The following is a 15814-nucleotide window of genomic DNA, read 5'->3' on the forward strand; positions in this document are numbered from 1 at the left end:
CTTGGCCAGTACTGACCTTGTGAATAAGCACTGGTCGATAGCTATGTCATTCATCTTTTGATCTTTCTGGGGACATGTGATCTCATGAAGTAAGGAAACACACCAGATATATGGAGTGCCTTTCCTCCTGAACATGGTGTGAGAGCTGGAGCTGCAGCAGTCATGTGAGCTCTGTTGTCAGCGAGAATGAAAATCAAAGCTGCATAGCTGAGATGTTGAGGCAAAGAGTGAGTAGATTTGGAACTTGGAATTGGAGAACATCCTGGAAACTAGGCTTCTGGTTCCAGACTTTGTTAGGAGGGAATTTGTCTGTTCCTGCCTTTGATTATCATCTGTATGTTTTGTATTAACATTTTGTGACCAGTAGGGAAATTATGAAAAATCAATGAACTAACCAAATAACATTAGGGAATAACCATTCAGTAGTAGGTAATATGCAGACAATTAAGTTGGATATCAGGAAAAATGACACTGTGCGCAGAGAGTTTGGAAGAAATCGCTCTGGGGAGGTGACACTAGAGCTGCTGTCAGGGTGAGAAGAAGGAATGGGCACAGGACATGTGTCTGGGGACAGCAGAGGCAGTCTCTATGGGAAAGACTCCTGTTTGTCTGAGGCTGAAGGAACAGTGAGAACCTAAATTGTCCGTGATTTAAATCTTGTCAGTTTCAAGGTAATATTTTTTTAGAAATGAAAAATTGGGGGGCTGGACTGATGTGTTGTCAGAATTCATTTTGCTGTTTGTTTTTGGTTTTGGTGAATCATAGGAGTGGTTCCTGTGTGAATAGGAGCAAAATGAAGTGGAGGCAGCAGTCTTTTTGTAGCTGATGGTCATTGTGGTCATCTGCTGGGTGGTCAGTCTTTCTCTAATGAAAGGATGTTGGATTTATCAAATGCTCTTTCTGCATCTATTGAGATAATCAGGTGAGTTTTTTATTTTATTCCCTTGATATAATGTATTCTACTAATTGTTTTTGTATGTTCAAACCCCTTGTATTGTTGCAATAAATCCCTTTTGTTCCTGCTGTCTAACTCTTTCTATATTTTGCTGGATTAAGTTCGATAGTGTTTTGTTGAGGATCTCTGTGCCTGTATTTGTAAGAGACAGTGGTCTATAGTTTTCTAGTGACGTGTGGTTTTGGTATCAGTGTAACAATGGCTACATGAAATGAATTGGGAAGTCTACCACATTCATTTATTTTTTGGAACAGCTGGTGAAACATTCCTATTACAGTTGAGTTTTGAACAAAATAGGTGTTAGAGGTGCTGACACAGGTGCTGTCTAAAATCTGCATATAACATTTGACTCTCCCAAACCTTAACTACTAATAGTCTACTCTTGACCATAAATCTTACTGACAACATACACAGTGGATTAACACATGTTTATATGTTACATGTGTTATATATTGTATTCTTGTACAAAGCAAGTCCAAATAGGAAACATTGTGAAGAAAAAAATTAGGAAAAGTAGGATCACTGGTGCTGGTGTGTGGGGCCCTTGCAGGCCCTGCCCAGCACCAAGTGAGCCTCCAGTGAGGACGGGCACTGTGCTGACCCAGTGCACAACTCCTCAGCCAAGAACATCGATTGGCATATGGTTAATGCATAAGTACCTGTGCATGGCCACCAACCTGCCCTAACAATGTGGTAAACAGACGTGACCTGCAATCAGTTCCTCAACCTGCAAGACCCCTCTGTTGAGTGGGCTTCATGGAGCCTGGCCTTCTCTTGTGACCAGCTGGAGAGGCAGCAGACAGGGAGTCATGTGCAGATTGAAGAGATCGTCACTGTCTCTCAGGTCAAATCCATCAGTACAGCAAGATCTGAGTGAAAAGGGAGGACACCGACCCCCTGTGGAAGGGGATGGAAGCCTGGCCCAAGGAGTGGAGCATGCTGGGAAATGCCATCAAATGGACCTTCACCAAGTTCCATATTGACCAGAAGGCTGTGTGGTGATGTGGTAAATGCCATGGAAGGGTCCTTATCTCTCCCTGTCTACACCTTAAGCCTTTCCTTTCTCAGTAGGGATGTCATACCCATCACTGTTAGCTACATGATCAATTCCAACATATGCAGTGATTATACTTGCTGTAAACAGTGATTTCTTTTTCTTTTTTTTTTAAGATTTTATGTATTTGACACAGAGAGAGAGACATCAAGAAATGGAATACAAGCAGGTGGAGTGGGAGAGGGAGAAGCAGGCTTCTGGCTGAGCAGGGAGAGGATGCACATTTTATCCCAGGACAGATGCTTAACAACTAAGCCACCTAGGTGCCCCAACAATGATTTGTTTTTCAAAGAGAGTTAAATCACAAAAAAAAATCTTCATATTTATCCCTGTGGCTTTCATTTCTGACTCTTAAACAATCATTCTGTAGATTCGTATTCTTTCTGGAATCACTTCCTCCTGACTGAAGGAAGTCCAGTATTTCCTGTGTTATGGGTTTGCTTATGATCATTTCTGTCCAGTTGGTAGAGCTGAAAAAATTTTATTTTGCCTTCATTACTGAAGGACATTTTCCCCTGGATAAAAAATTTAAGGGTGTCCTTTTGTTTATTTCTTTAGTATTTTAAAGATGTTAATCCGTTGCCTTCTCTATGCATTTCTACTCATGAACGATCAGTCTGAATCCTTAACACTGTTCCACTGAACCAAGTATCTTTCCTCTCAGGGTGTTTTTCACACTGTCTCTTTTTCTCTGCCTTAAACAACATGATCTTGATGGGGGTTGGGGTGTTCTTTTGTCCCACACACCATATCTTATGCTTAGGGTTTCTCAAGAATTTGTAAACTGTAGGTACTGAATTTTCATAAAATTTAGGACATTTGCAGCTAATAATTCATCAAATATTCTTTTCCACCAGCCCACCCTCACTCCCTGGGTTCGCAATCACATGTGCATGATCTTGTCCACGTTTTCCTATGCTGAACGCTGCTCTGCTCACCTATAAAGTCTCTCTGTACCTTTCACTCTGTCATGTCTGTGCTGTGGCTTCAGATTCCCTCACGATCTTCATCTTGTCGTGTCTGCTGGTGATCTCAACTCTTGTGTTTGTGATTTGACACACTGTTGTTTTCATCTCTAGCAGTTTGAATGGGGTGCTTTCATTTTCTTCTCTGTCTCCTCTTAGCATTTCAATCCTTCGGAATAAATTTGGATGAAAGTCTGCAACCTCGTCCTGACTTCCATGCCTTCTGTTCTGTCCTGCAGCTTCCAGACCTGCCACTCAGGACTGCCTGAGCTGAATCTCAACCTGTGTGACTCTCTCCCATCATCTCTGCCTCTCTGTGCATCACAGAGAAACACACACATACATGCACATGACGTCTGTGTCCTATTACATCTGTATGCTCTGGAAATTCCCAAGTCACGCATCTTAGTAGCTGTAGCTCTTTGTTGTTAAAATGATGTTATTTTAATGGTTTCTTCTGGATTTGCAGTCCTCACCTCCTACCTTATCAGAGTTCCTCCCAGTCACATGACATCACTCACACGGAGGATGAGAACATCATAACATGGTCTCAACTCTCTCATCATTTCTGCTCTCAATGTCATACATTTTATTCATTCCTCCATTACAAACACATTGCTATTGTTTTTCTTTAAGCACATGATTGTATTTATAGATAGAAACCACTAAAATTTGTTTTATGTTTATCCATGTAGTTATGATTTCCCCAAGCTTATAATATTTGTGTAGACTCACATTTCCCTCTGTCACCCTTTCCTTCTGTCCAAACGGCGTCCTTCACTGTCCCCTGTGCTGAGGGTCTGTGGGTGATCAGTTCTGGGAGGTTTCCAGTCTGAGAAAGGTTTATTTTGTCCTCACTTTTCAAGGACATTTTCGTCAGTAAAGACCAAAGATGACAGATATTTCGTACTAGAATTTGTAGACATATCTCCCCTGTTTTCAGTTTTCCAGTTTACATAGTTCATGATGAGGAGTGAGCTCCCATCACAATGCTGCTTCTCTGCATGGAACACAACTCTCCTCTCTGGTTGTGAGAGTGTCTGCATTGCTGGTTTGTAGCAATGTCATTACGATGTCTGCCGCGCTATCTCTCATGTTCCCTGTGCCCGAGCTTCGTTGAGCTTCTTGGATACATTGGTTCATGGGTTTCACAATTTGAGAACTTGGTGGCTCTTTTTCCTTCAGATATGTTTTCAGTCGCCACCCTCCCCCCGACCATCTCTGCCTCAGTTACTCCAATTACACATCCTTAGGTGGAAAGAAGCTGTCCTCCCTGCACTGAGACTTTCTTCAATTTCTCCAGCTCTTTCACTCTGTGTTTCCTTTTGAATGGTTTCTATTGCTGTAACATCAGGGTGACTAGTTTCTTCTTTTGTAACATGCAATCTGCTGTCAGTCTCATCTCTGTATTTCTACATCTTAGAAGATATGATCATCAGCTGGGGAAGATTTAAAAGATTTGGCCTTTGGAAAATGTCTTCTGTATCTGATTCTACCATATTCAGTCATTCACACATTCACATCCACAGATTAAATATAGTTATAATAAATGTGTCCTTATCCTCTGCCAATCCACCTCTTGCAGAACCTGTCTGAAGGTGTGTGAGGAGGGTCAGTCTTCAGATCTCAAATATAGGATCCCAGGCCACTGTGAACAGTCCTCCTGGGGCTGAAGGAGCTGAAAAGGCAGAAGGTGGAAGGGGTTTTTGTCTCACTTCCCCATCTGCCTGTGTCACTGTGAGCATCAGCATTGCTGTCATAGGACTGACAGTAATAGTCAGCCTCGTCCTCAGCCCGGGTCCCACTAATGGTCAGGGTGTGTGTGGTCCCTGAACTGGAGCCAGAGAATCGGTCAGGGATCCCAGAGGGCCGTTTACTGTCCTCGTAAATGACCAGCATGGGTGCTTGGCCTGGCTTCTGCTGGTACCACTGTGCATATTTTTTGTTCAGTACTTCTCCAGAGCAGGTGATTGTAGCCGTTTGTCCCAGGGACACAGACACTGAGGGAGACTGAGTCAGCACACTGGAAGCCACAGACCCTGAAAAAACAGAAGAGGAGAGGTTGGTGTGAGGGTCAGGGCCTCCTTCCCTGCATCCCCATAATGAGGCTGTGCTGGGTCTGAGCTCAAGTTTTGAGGCAGGTTCAGCTCGGGTCCTGCAGGGGCTGAGCATTTGCAGAGGGTCCAGGGGCAGCACCTGTGCAGAGAGTGAGGACGGAGAACAGGAAAGGAGTCCAGTCCATGCTGGAGATGCCCAGAGCGCTGCCTACTGAGATCCCACAGCACTGCTGGTTCCACCCCAGTCTCCTTTATTCCTTTCTAGGTCTTTGGGTCAGTGATTGTTAGTAGTTATGCAAATTTCCCCCACTTCAGAGGCTCCTAAGTGATCCACCAGTTGTGAGATCAGAACATGTGATTGAGGAGGAAGAGAGGAAATCCTAGTTTACTCCAAGCAGCAACCAGGTTAAAAAACCATCCTTGACAAAAACATCTGGGATCAGTTACCTTACTGATATCTGAACACATGATAACCAAATGAAACTACTCTGTATGGGGTTTGCCCTTGGCTCTCTCTGTGGTCTCTCAGGAGCCTGGCCATGGAGCTGGACTGGGTCCTCTGAGAGATGCAGACACCTGTTCAAGGAAAGGTGGTCCTATGCCCTCATTACCTTCCTCCTCCTGCACTGTGTCCCCCTGAGGCACTGTGATCCAACGCTTCCCATGTCATCAGATTGTGGAATTTTCTCATCAGAATGTTTGTGCATCGTTGTCTGTGAGAGTCCACTTGTTAAAAGACCATCTGCTTTTGAAGATTGATCACAATGACTAGTGTATTGAGACATGGTGATTTCATCTCTGACACCCCCATCCCACAACAGACCAGCAATTTGATTGTCACCACATTGATTCCTTTATGATTCTTCATCAGTGTTTCATGTAATCATGTGAGTTGCATGAGAAATCACCACTGACTAAAAAAGACACTTTTGAGCTCCATGTGTTGTTAGAGTCCCCAGAATTACGTTTTCTCTCATGAGTGACTTTTAGAGCAAGGCCAGCATCCGTAAGGGAACTGGGTCCTGTCAGTGCACAAAGACAGCCCAAGGACCAGAGCTGTGGCCTCAGGTAGTGAGAATCCCTTCACTCTGGAGACAGTCTCACAAGGAGGCTGTGGACACTCATTCCAGGGACCAGGGTCTCCGAGTACCAGCCTTTCATCCCTTGAGACCTTCCTGAACAAAGGTCTGACCTTCCTGAAGCCCCAGGTCTGACTTTGTCTGGACGTGGGGAAGGAGAGTCAGAAGGTGAGTGGTCAGGATGTTCTCAACATGTCCAGCTCAGATGAGTCAGCTCCTGGAACACTGGTGCACAGAGCAAGGAGCTGCATTTCTCATGTGAGGCATTCACTGTGTCAGGACTCCCATCAGTGTCCTGGGTGTTACTGTGTGTCTGACCTTCATAGCAAGGTCTCTTCAGCAGCTGGAGATAGGAGTGATTATTCCAACATCTTTATGGGGATTGAACCCTTGACCCCTGCTGAGCCCCAGGCCTGGTTTTCCTGTGATGCTCCCTCTGGGCAGCCCTAGCCTCTGTCCTGCTGCTTCTGTTGTAGCTCTGCTGCCCCCTGCTGGTGAAGGAAGACTCAGACCAGGAACTAATTTCCTGCAGTCACCACCCCACAACACCTGTCACTTGACAAAGGGTGTGGACCAGGGTTTCCAGCCTCCCACAGGCAGGTGCGCCCTGTCCTGCCAAGCCCAGCACAGAAGCTCACATACAAGGTGTAGGAGGCAGGGCAGGTGTGATTCCCGTACTTGTCCCAGGGTTGAAATGCCATGGCTTAGCTTGTTGTCTTATTATAAAAAGAGGAGTGCAGGGTAGAGTGTAGTGCATTGGAAAATGGCCAAATCCAGATAAATCTGGATTTGTTGTTTCCCCCACAGGTGATGTCCCATTGCTATCAGTTTCCTGGGTCTTAAGTGTCAAGGTCGATGCTTCCACATCTCAATTAGTGCAGATTGTCATAAGTGGGAACAGATGATGTTTTGGTGTAAAGTTTACTTGTGCACATAAATCTGCATTATTATTACTGTTATTGTTGTCATTATTATTATTATAAACTCCTCAGGGCATAGCTTGACCTTGGCAGGAAATAGGGAGGGAGGGTGAGGCCAGGCTCGGCAGCAGGCTTTCTGTTCCTGACTCACTGCCATCCCCATCCTGGCTGGTCTCTAAAGGATCCCCCGAAGGCTGCCCATGGGTTGTCAGCGGGTCTGTGTCTGAGTCGTTAGAGTTGGAGAATCTGTGGACAGAGGAGGCTGTTTGACTGTGCAGGGGCCTGTCCTGGGTCTTTCTGATTGCTCTGTGGTATTGCTTGGTCCTCTCTCTGTGCTCCCCTAGCAGGTGGGGTTGCCAGTGGTGTCCCAGCAATTCTACAGGGGGCACAGAGTTATATGAGGTCCACAGTGTCCGCAGGTTCAGGGGACTGTGGGGCTCATTCTCAGGGATTCCTCCCCTACAGCATCCCCTGGGCTGAATTCAGGGTTGGGGTAATGCTCAGAGTATTGTGAGGGCTGAGCCTGTGGGCAGGCCTGGGGGCAGCATCCAGGCAGAAGGTAGGGTGGGGAGCAGGAGAGAGGCTAGGCTATGGTAGAGACCCCAGATTTCCATCTCTGAACCCCAGTTGGAGCCTGGCCACCTCAAGCCTACCTTATGTCCTCACTTGTCCCCTTAAAGATATTCCTTCTCCCACTGGTGGAGAGAATATCTGAGCTTCTGGATGAGTTTCATCAATCTGGTTCATGTGGAGCTGTGCTCCCCTCTGGGCTGCAGAGAAAGCTCTTATCACCGTGTGTATGAGCATCTTAAAGTCCAGGGAAGGAAGAGACATGTGGGACGTTTCTAGTCCCGTTCTCATGAAATGTGCACTGAGATTATTTCTTCCCTTCTCTCTGTGCGTAAAATACATAACACAAAATAACCATCTTAGTTATTTTAAAGATTCAGTTCATCTTCCCAGATTTTCTCCCTGTTCCCTGTGAATGCTACATGACTCACACTGTGGAGCAGAAGTGGGTGAGAATTGTCCTAAAATGTTGCTAGATCTCAGTGCCATTTCCTTTACGGAAGTTTCTGATCGACAGCATCCACCTGGGTGTTGCTGTGACATTCAATCTAACAATCCCTGTCTTTAATCATGGTGTTTAGAGCATTTCCTGAATGTGACTGGTAATATTGTTTCAATATAGTGTGTTGCCTTTATATTGTTGTTGTGCCATGTGTTCTTTGTTCCCTCTTCCCATGTATCTTTTTTGGATTAATGCAGCATTTGATATGATTTCATTTTACCTGCTTCTTCTGCTTTCAAGTTATAACTTCTTTTTGTCTTATGATCAGTAACTTGCAATAGTCCACATTCCAATGATGCTGTCATGTTACATAGAATGTAAACTGATCCTTCTGTGTCTCACTTCTCAGCATACTCACTGTGATTTTCCTACATATTATTTCACCTCCGTTAGAAATTTCAACATATATAGTTACCATGTTTGTGTGGACAGTGACGTATCCTTTAGAGAGATTTAGATAATAAAAAAGTCTTAGTATTTATCCCTTTAGTTATCATTTCTGATTTTTACATTGATTTTTCTTTAAAGATTATATTTATTTATTTGCCTGAGATAGAGTGAGAGAGAAGGAGAGAGAGTGAGTGCACAAGCAGGGGGAGCCACAGACAGAGGGAGAAGCAAGTTCCCTGCTGAGCAAGAAGCCTGATGCCCCAGGACACTGGGATCATGACCTGAACCAAAGGCAGACACTTAACTGACTGAGCCAACCAGGCATCCCTTACATTGATTTTGTAGATTCAGATTCTTCCTGGAATCACCTCCCCTGCCTGAGGGATATTCAATTACTTTTTTTTTTTTTGAGAAATATTTATTTATTTTTTTTTCCAGCATAACAGTATTCATTATTTTTGCACCACACCCTGTGCTCCATGCAATCCGTGCCCTCTATAATACCCACCACCTGGTACCCCAACCTCCCACCCCCCGTCCCTTCAAAACCCTCAGATTGTTTTTAAAGATTTTATTTGTTTATTTGACAGAGAGAGAGAGAGAGAGAGAGAACATAAGCAGGGGGAGCAGGAGAGGGACAAGCAGGCTCCCTGTTGAGCAGGGTGTGCAATGCAGGGCTTCATCCCAGGAACTTGGGATCATGACCTGAGGGGAAGGCAAGGCTTAACCAACTGAGCCACCCAGGCGCCCTGTGGGATGTCTATTTACTGCTTGTATTTTGGGTCAGTTCATGAGCAATTGTGTCAGTTTTTGTGTATGTGGAGATTTTTTATTTAGACTTCATGTTTGAAGTATATTTTCCCCATGTGAAGGAGAGTTTTGTTCTCTTTTCAGTAAAGAATCCACTTTCTCTCCCTGGAATTTCCACGAAATCAAAATCCACTGGAATCTTTCTCTTCCTTCCCCTGAGTGCAGGGAGTCTTTCCCTACACTATGGCTGCTTTGGCTGCTTCCTTTTTTTTTTTTTTTCCCCCACCCTTTTTTAAGATTTGATTTCTTTATTTATTTGACACACACACACACACTCACAGAGAGAGAGAGAGAGCAGCAGAAAGAGGGGGAGAGGAAGGCTCCCCACTGAGCAGGGAGCCTGACTCCGGGCTCAGTCCCAGGACCCTGATCATGAGCTGAGCTGAAGGCAGACACTTAACCAACTGAGCCACCCATGTGTCCCGCATGACTTGTTAACATTAGTTTTTCTCTCTCTCTGTCTCGTCCTTTGTATCTCTGTGTGTGTAACATTTGAATATAAATGTAGGTGTATATGAGATACATACCTTTTTGGATCCATATTCTCTGGAGAATCCTAAAGAAGACAATCTACTAGCTCTTACTCTTCGTGGTTCAAATCTTTTGATTTTAATGTCTTATTTCAGGGTGGAAATCCTCACTTCCTAACTTATCAAAGTACTTCATGGCCCAAAGTCATCCTTAGGTACGATGAGAATGTGATGACAAGATTTTTCTTTTCCTGTCACTTTTAAGTTTTTACAACCAGAATAAATCAAAACATACTGCTATTATATCTGCTTAAATAGTTGACTACATTTTACAGACATTAAGCTATAATTTATTTCTATTTATCAGTATTGTTCTGATATATGATCATTTTATATCTTTTCATAGATTTACATTTCTGTCATTGTTCCTAGCGGGCATCATTTACTACTACTTGTAGGGAAAATGTGCAGGTGATCAGTTCTGTGGGACTTGCAGTCTGAAAAGTTTTATTTTGTTTTCATTTTTCAATGACATTACCCCTGGGTACAGAACCAGGCTTATAGGTTTTCTTCTTTTAGTATTTTCAGACCTTGCTGTTCTCTCAGACCTTGCTCTGTTCTCTTGCTCACACAGCTTGCAATGAGAAATGTGCTCCTAGCACAACGCTGGTTCCACAGTAGGGAATGCAAGTCTCCTGTCTGGCTGGGAGAGTGTCTGCACCACCTGTTTGTAGCAATTACAGTATGATGTGTGCTGTGCTGTCTCTCATGTTCCCTATGCCCGAGCTTCATTGAGCTTCTTGGATATACTGATTTATGTGTTCACCAAATTTTTAATATTTTTGGCTATTATTTCTAGAAATATTTTTTTATTAACCATCTGTTCCCTACCTTCTCTGCCATAGCTACTCCAATCACACAGTTTACATTGCAAGAAGTTATCTTAGGCACAGAGGTTTTATTCATTTTTTCCAGCTGTTCTCTGTTTCGGGTTTAATACTTTTTATTGCCATGTATTCATGTTCACTATCTGTTGTTGTAGCATCAAATCTGCTGATAATCTCACCCTGTGTATTTTTGAATATGTAATTTTGAATATATAAAAGTGTGTAAACCTGGTGATTCACAGACCTGTACCCCTGGGGATAAAAATATATGTTTATAAAAAATAAAAAATTAATTAAAAAAAAAAAAGAAAAACTAATGAACATGATGAATTAAAAAAAAATAAAACTTTCTAAACAGGAAAAAAAAAATGTTGATCCTTAAAAATCCTCCATATCTTCTTCTATTATTCTTTCAGTCCAGTCCCAGGTGAAACATAGTTTTAATACCTGTGCTCATTTTCTCTGTGATCCACCCTGTGTAGAGACTGCCTGGTGGGCTGGGTGGAGTGGGACCTCAGGGGACTTCAGATGTGGGGACTTGGATCAGACTGCTCAGTGCCTTGTGCACAGGCCTCCTGGGGCTGGAGGAGAGTGTGACACTGATGGGAAGGGGGTTTGTGTCTCACTTCCCTGTCTGCCTGTGTCCCTGTGAGCATTACCACTGTGGTCAAATGAGTGACAGTAATATTCAGCCTCATCCTCCGCCATGGCCCCACTGATGGGCAGGATGACCATGTTCCCAAGCCGGAGCTGGAGAATCCGTCAGGGATGCCTTAGTCCCAGTTGCTATCACCATAGATAATCTGCAGGGGGTCCTGGACCAGCTTTGTTGGTACCACTGACCATCTTTCCTTCCAATATTGTTTCCGCCACAGGTGATTCTATCTCTCTGTCCCAGGGTCAAAAGCACTGACAGAGGCTCATCAGCAAGTAGGAGGCCATGGATCCTGGAAGGGAAAATATGAGAGGCGAATTGGAATACACAGGCTCAGTCCCACGAGATTCTCCTAGCTGCCTACCCTAGAGTGAGCTCCAAGGATTCTGTGGGAACACAGGGTGTCCATTCACCCCAATCTCAGTCCCAGGGGCCCATGGGTCTGACAGGGAGAATGGAGCCTGTGATCTAATGGACCTCCCCACCTCTTTTCTCTTGGTACGGTTAGTCCCTCAAAGGTCATGGAAAGCCTGTGATCATAGTCCTTTTGGCTTTAGTCCATGGCTCCCTTATGCTGCAGGAAAATCAGGAGTATCCTGCCCACCACGCATAGCCCCTTGCTGAGCTCAGAATCAGGTCCAGGCTTTTCCCACATCGGAGGGGCTGGAGGTCTGTGAGCATGGGTTAGTCCCTCAAAGGTCATGGAAAGCCTGTGATCATAGTCCTTTTGGCTTTAGTCCATGGCTCCCTTATGCTGCAGGAAAATCAGGAGTATCCTGCCCACCACGCATAGCCCCTTGCTGAGCTCAGAATCAGGTCCAGGCTTTTCCCACATCGGAGGGGCTGGAGGTCTGTGAGCATGGGTTTAGTATCTCTGCAGAGACACAGGAGGCTGAGGAGGACAGGGGTTCAGGCTGTGGTCGAGGTGGCCCAAGTCTCCTCCTCAGGGCCCCAGTTGGCATGTTTTCCACAGAGACCACCTTTATTCATTTGTTGGAGACACCTGCTGGTTTTGCAAATCAGCCAGACCCCAGGGGCTGCTGATGAGAAGCTTTGTGGTTTCAGAGAAGAGCTCAGCACCAAGGGGCACACAGAAGAGGGGGGAAGCATCTGAAGACCCAACCATTAGCCCAAGATATCTTCCTTCAACTGTTGCTCCCATATCTGGGGAAGATACCTCTACCCTTGACTATGTCCTGCCTTGTTTCCTGGGTAGGTCTGGTCATAGCAGCACTCAGAAATGAGATCAGTGTGATTTTTATGAACCTGTTCTACAGGTGAAATGAGAAGGCAAAGATAAGGGTAGCATCCTAACCCAAGATTCTGAGAGGCAGAGCCCTTTAAAATGTCACCTGTACCAATGGCATATACTGTATTCCAGGAGTCCCTGCCATTCTGTAAGGTTCTGTCCTTGATGTGAGTTGCTGGGGCACTACAGAGATGCTGTGCCTCAGGGTCCCCAATGTGCTGACAGGCTCATATAGAATATTGCTAGAAAAATGTTGGACAGTAACTGTTTTGCCATGGGCTGGTGGAATACAGTTGTAGTGCCTATGCCAGAAGAGTAAGAAAATCCAGAAAAGACTAATCTAAGAGACCTGAAGCCAGCAGGATTTGGAAATCAGTGTGAAGTAAGATTCTCTAGGAAATGGACACCTTTCCTTCAGGTGATAGGTCCTGATACTAGTCCCTGCATATTAGAGCCCCTGATGCCAAGACCCTCCCCACATCCAGGTGGCTTTCCCAGGTGATCTCTACTGCTCCCTGGTGACTGTTCCACACTGGGTGCTGGAGGTACAACCCCGGTCCAGGTTCAGATTCAGAATTTGCTGATCAAATCGTGATTCCATAATCCATGAAGTACTGATCAGAAGGGAGGATACCCTATCTGCTGTGAGCCCATGCCAGCCATAGACCAGCCATGACAGGCTCAGATGCATCATGAAGAGTCCTATTAGAGACTGAAGAGGCAAGGCCCTCCTGACGCATCCCCATAGATGTCTCTGGGGTGGTGGAGGTTACCCAGGTGGTCCTAGGGCTTGGCACTGGAGCACACAGAACTCAAGGGCTGTTGTGCATGCAGTACCTGCATAGGGCAATGGCAGCTCATTCCTCAAAGAGAGAGATAAGAGAACATCCTAAAAACCATGTATTCTCACCCACTTAGTCTTGCACATTCCCCTTCATGTGTTGATCTGAAGAAGACATGGTCTGCTCTCAGAACTTTCTATCTTGGGGATGAGGCCCAATAGTAGACACACTGGTGTGCAGACCCAGGTGGGAGACTAGACACCTTTCTATATGTACATTGTCACCTCATTTGATTGAAAGTCAGAAGCTTGCTTTTATTAGGTCCCTGGCAGCCGGGCTTGACCATATGGCCCAGGGTAGACCATGGATTTAAGGAGTAGATATTCTCACAAAGCTTGCCGTCAGGAAAAAGGGAGGTAGATGGGATTCAGCAGCACCTTTCCTAAGGAACATGGGGTAAGAGCTGGAGCTGAGCACTCCCTGGGGTGCATCATAAGTATGAATGGAAGCAAAACCAACATTGTAGGGATAAGAGGAGGGAATAGTAGTGAGACTGTGGAATTGGTGATACCCCAGAAGACAACCACCTTCTTACTTCAGACTTCTTTTTGTGAGGAAAGTAAGCTCCACTCTTCATGTCTCTGTTATTCATCAGTGTGTTCTTGCAGTGGACAAGCCTTCCTGGCGGAATGGGGACCAAAGCATCAGTGGTGAGTTCTGTGCTGGAGAACATGGATCCAGAGATGAGACACAACTGAACAGGCAGGCTGCTCCATGATCAGAGGTCAGAGCCCATCCTGAAAAGGGAGTCCTTGAGCTGCTCTCAGGTCAAGAAGAAGAAAGAAGAAGTGAGATACGTGTGGGAAGAGTCTAATCAGTGCCCTTGGGGATGGTAGTAATAGAGAACCTGAAGGAAGGTGGGGAAACTGAGGGTCCTGGGATTCCAACCCAGTTCAGGGCTCATGTGGACTTTTCTCCTAAGGTGAGCATTCTGGGCACGGAGGGATGTGTCAGGTGTGATAAGCAGTAATTTGGTATAAAACCAAGTTCTTGGGGCAGCTGGGCACATAGAGGCCCTCTAGGAGGAAGCTGCTGAGGTGGGGACAGGTTTGACACAGCGTGGGTTCAGACCAGCCCTATTTTGCCTTAGGTCACGTGGAGGCTGAGGACACTCAGGGTACAAGTTGCTCTTCCTCCCCTCCAGTCTTATCCAACTGCAGGCACAGGGTGACTATGAGGCAACACGTTCCTCTGGTCTAGTCCCTCTGTCTTGTCCCTTGTGGATGACCTGTCCCTGCTTTCCATAATGTCCACAGACTGGCTGAGCTGAGCAGCAGCGTGAGGGAGGAGTGCACCTGACAGGGAAGGGAGGGCAGGGAGAGGAGTGCAGGTCCCCTGTTCCTAGAGAGGGAGAGAGAGAGCAGAAGCTGGCTGGTGCAAGGCAGGAGCCGTCCCCTGCACCAGGTGAGGAATGCTGCTCAGACTGAGAGGGAATGAGGGACAACCTCAGCCTGAAAGAGACCCCCTTATGCTCTCGGTTCTTCCAACTGCCTGGGGGGTGCTGCTACACTTGGTGATAGTGACCCCCTGTTGATCAGGGAGAGTGGTGCAGGGCTATTCATTGACTTGTTGATGAAGAAGCCTCTGGTGGGAATCTCCAGATTGTGATTCTCTAGAGAAACCTTTTCATGATCCTTTCACCTGAAAAATTCCTGGGATGATTATTTTGGTCATAGGGATTTCCACCAAAGATCCTGGTTTCTGATCCAGGTCATTAAGTAAATTTTAGATGAAAGATTCTAATTGTCCTCACCATTCTTTTGTAAGGAGAAAATGATTTCATTCCTGTGTCTCCCACTCCCAGGAAGGTATCCTTCTAACACAAGCCAGGGTGGAAATGAGGGAAGCTTCTGGTCTTCCTTCTTAATAAATTCCTTATCTGTTCCTTTGATCTAATGCAATTACTCTAAAAATCAATTTCAAAATCACAAGTCAAAGCATTATGGAGAGAAATTGAACTTATGATACAAATTTCTTCAAATAATGGAAAAGATCTTTCTGATCAGAACCATAGTGAGGCCCTAATGCAGTTGGGACCACCACACACGGTCACACGGGTGTGGGAGTGAGTCCATGTGGGTCAGACCACAGCTAAGGGTCATACTTCTCTGGTGCGGGTGACTTGGGGCAGTGGGTGGACAGTGGTGCTAGAAGGTCTCCAGGTGGGCCCCAAGGTGGTGTCTGCTCTTCCTTTTCAGTTTCTGTAAAACCCAAAGAAGGGAAGAGCCTGGAGCAGTAAGGGCCTGGTCTCTTCCTCAGTAAGCCTTGGGCAGCCCTTCAGGTTGTGGGGAAACGTCATTCAGGAAGCCAAGGGGACACAGAGAACCTGGGTCCCATTCAGGCTGCTTGTACCCAAGGGAAAGGGAAATTCCCACAGGAGTATGCATTCTGATATAGCAGTCTCCCCAC

The 15814-nt window shown here is 45.5% G+C and overlaps 2 protein-coding genes across 7 annotated transcripts in view; both read right to left on the minus strand.

Annotated features, from left to right (window-relative positions):
- The window catches only part of LOC116571641 (immunoglobulin lambda-1 light chain-like), a 1068967-nt gene that overhangs the window by 710352 nt on the left and 342801 nt on the right, over positions 1-15814 (minus strand). The gene's annotated exons all lie outside the window — the stretch shown is intronic.
- LOC116571638 (immunoglobulin lambda-1 light chain-like) overlaps positions 1-15814 on the minus strand; it is a 1139351-nt gene that overhangs the window by 681506 nt on the left and 442031 nt on the right. Inside the window, exons 1-2 of one of the 6 annotated variants that reach the window (XM_032309756.1) lie at positions 5171-5272; positions 4719-5013 (exon numbers count right to left, since the gene is read on the minus strand). The exons of 4 other annotated variants lie outside the window; for them this stretch is intronic. In XM_032309756.1, the coding sequence (XP_032165647.1) occupies positions 4719-5013; positions 5171-5216 (341 nt within the window). In that variant the 5' untranslated portion in view covers positions 5217-5272. Of the gene's footprint in view, positions 1-4715; positions 5014-5170; positions 5273-15814 lie in introns of those variants that run through there. One more of the 6 variants, XM_032309746.1, reaches the window with a different exon arrangement.

The sequence above is a fragment of the Mustela erminea genome, chromosome 13 (assembly GCF_009829155.1).
Source record: "Mustela erminea isolate mMusErm1 chromosome 13, mMusErm1.Pri, whole genome shotgun sequence".
NCBI classification, from domain to species: Eukaryota; Metazoa; Chordata; class Mammalia; order Carnivora; family Mustelidae; genus Mustela; species Mustela erminea.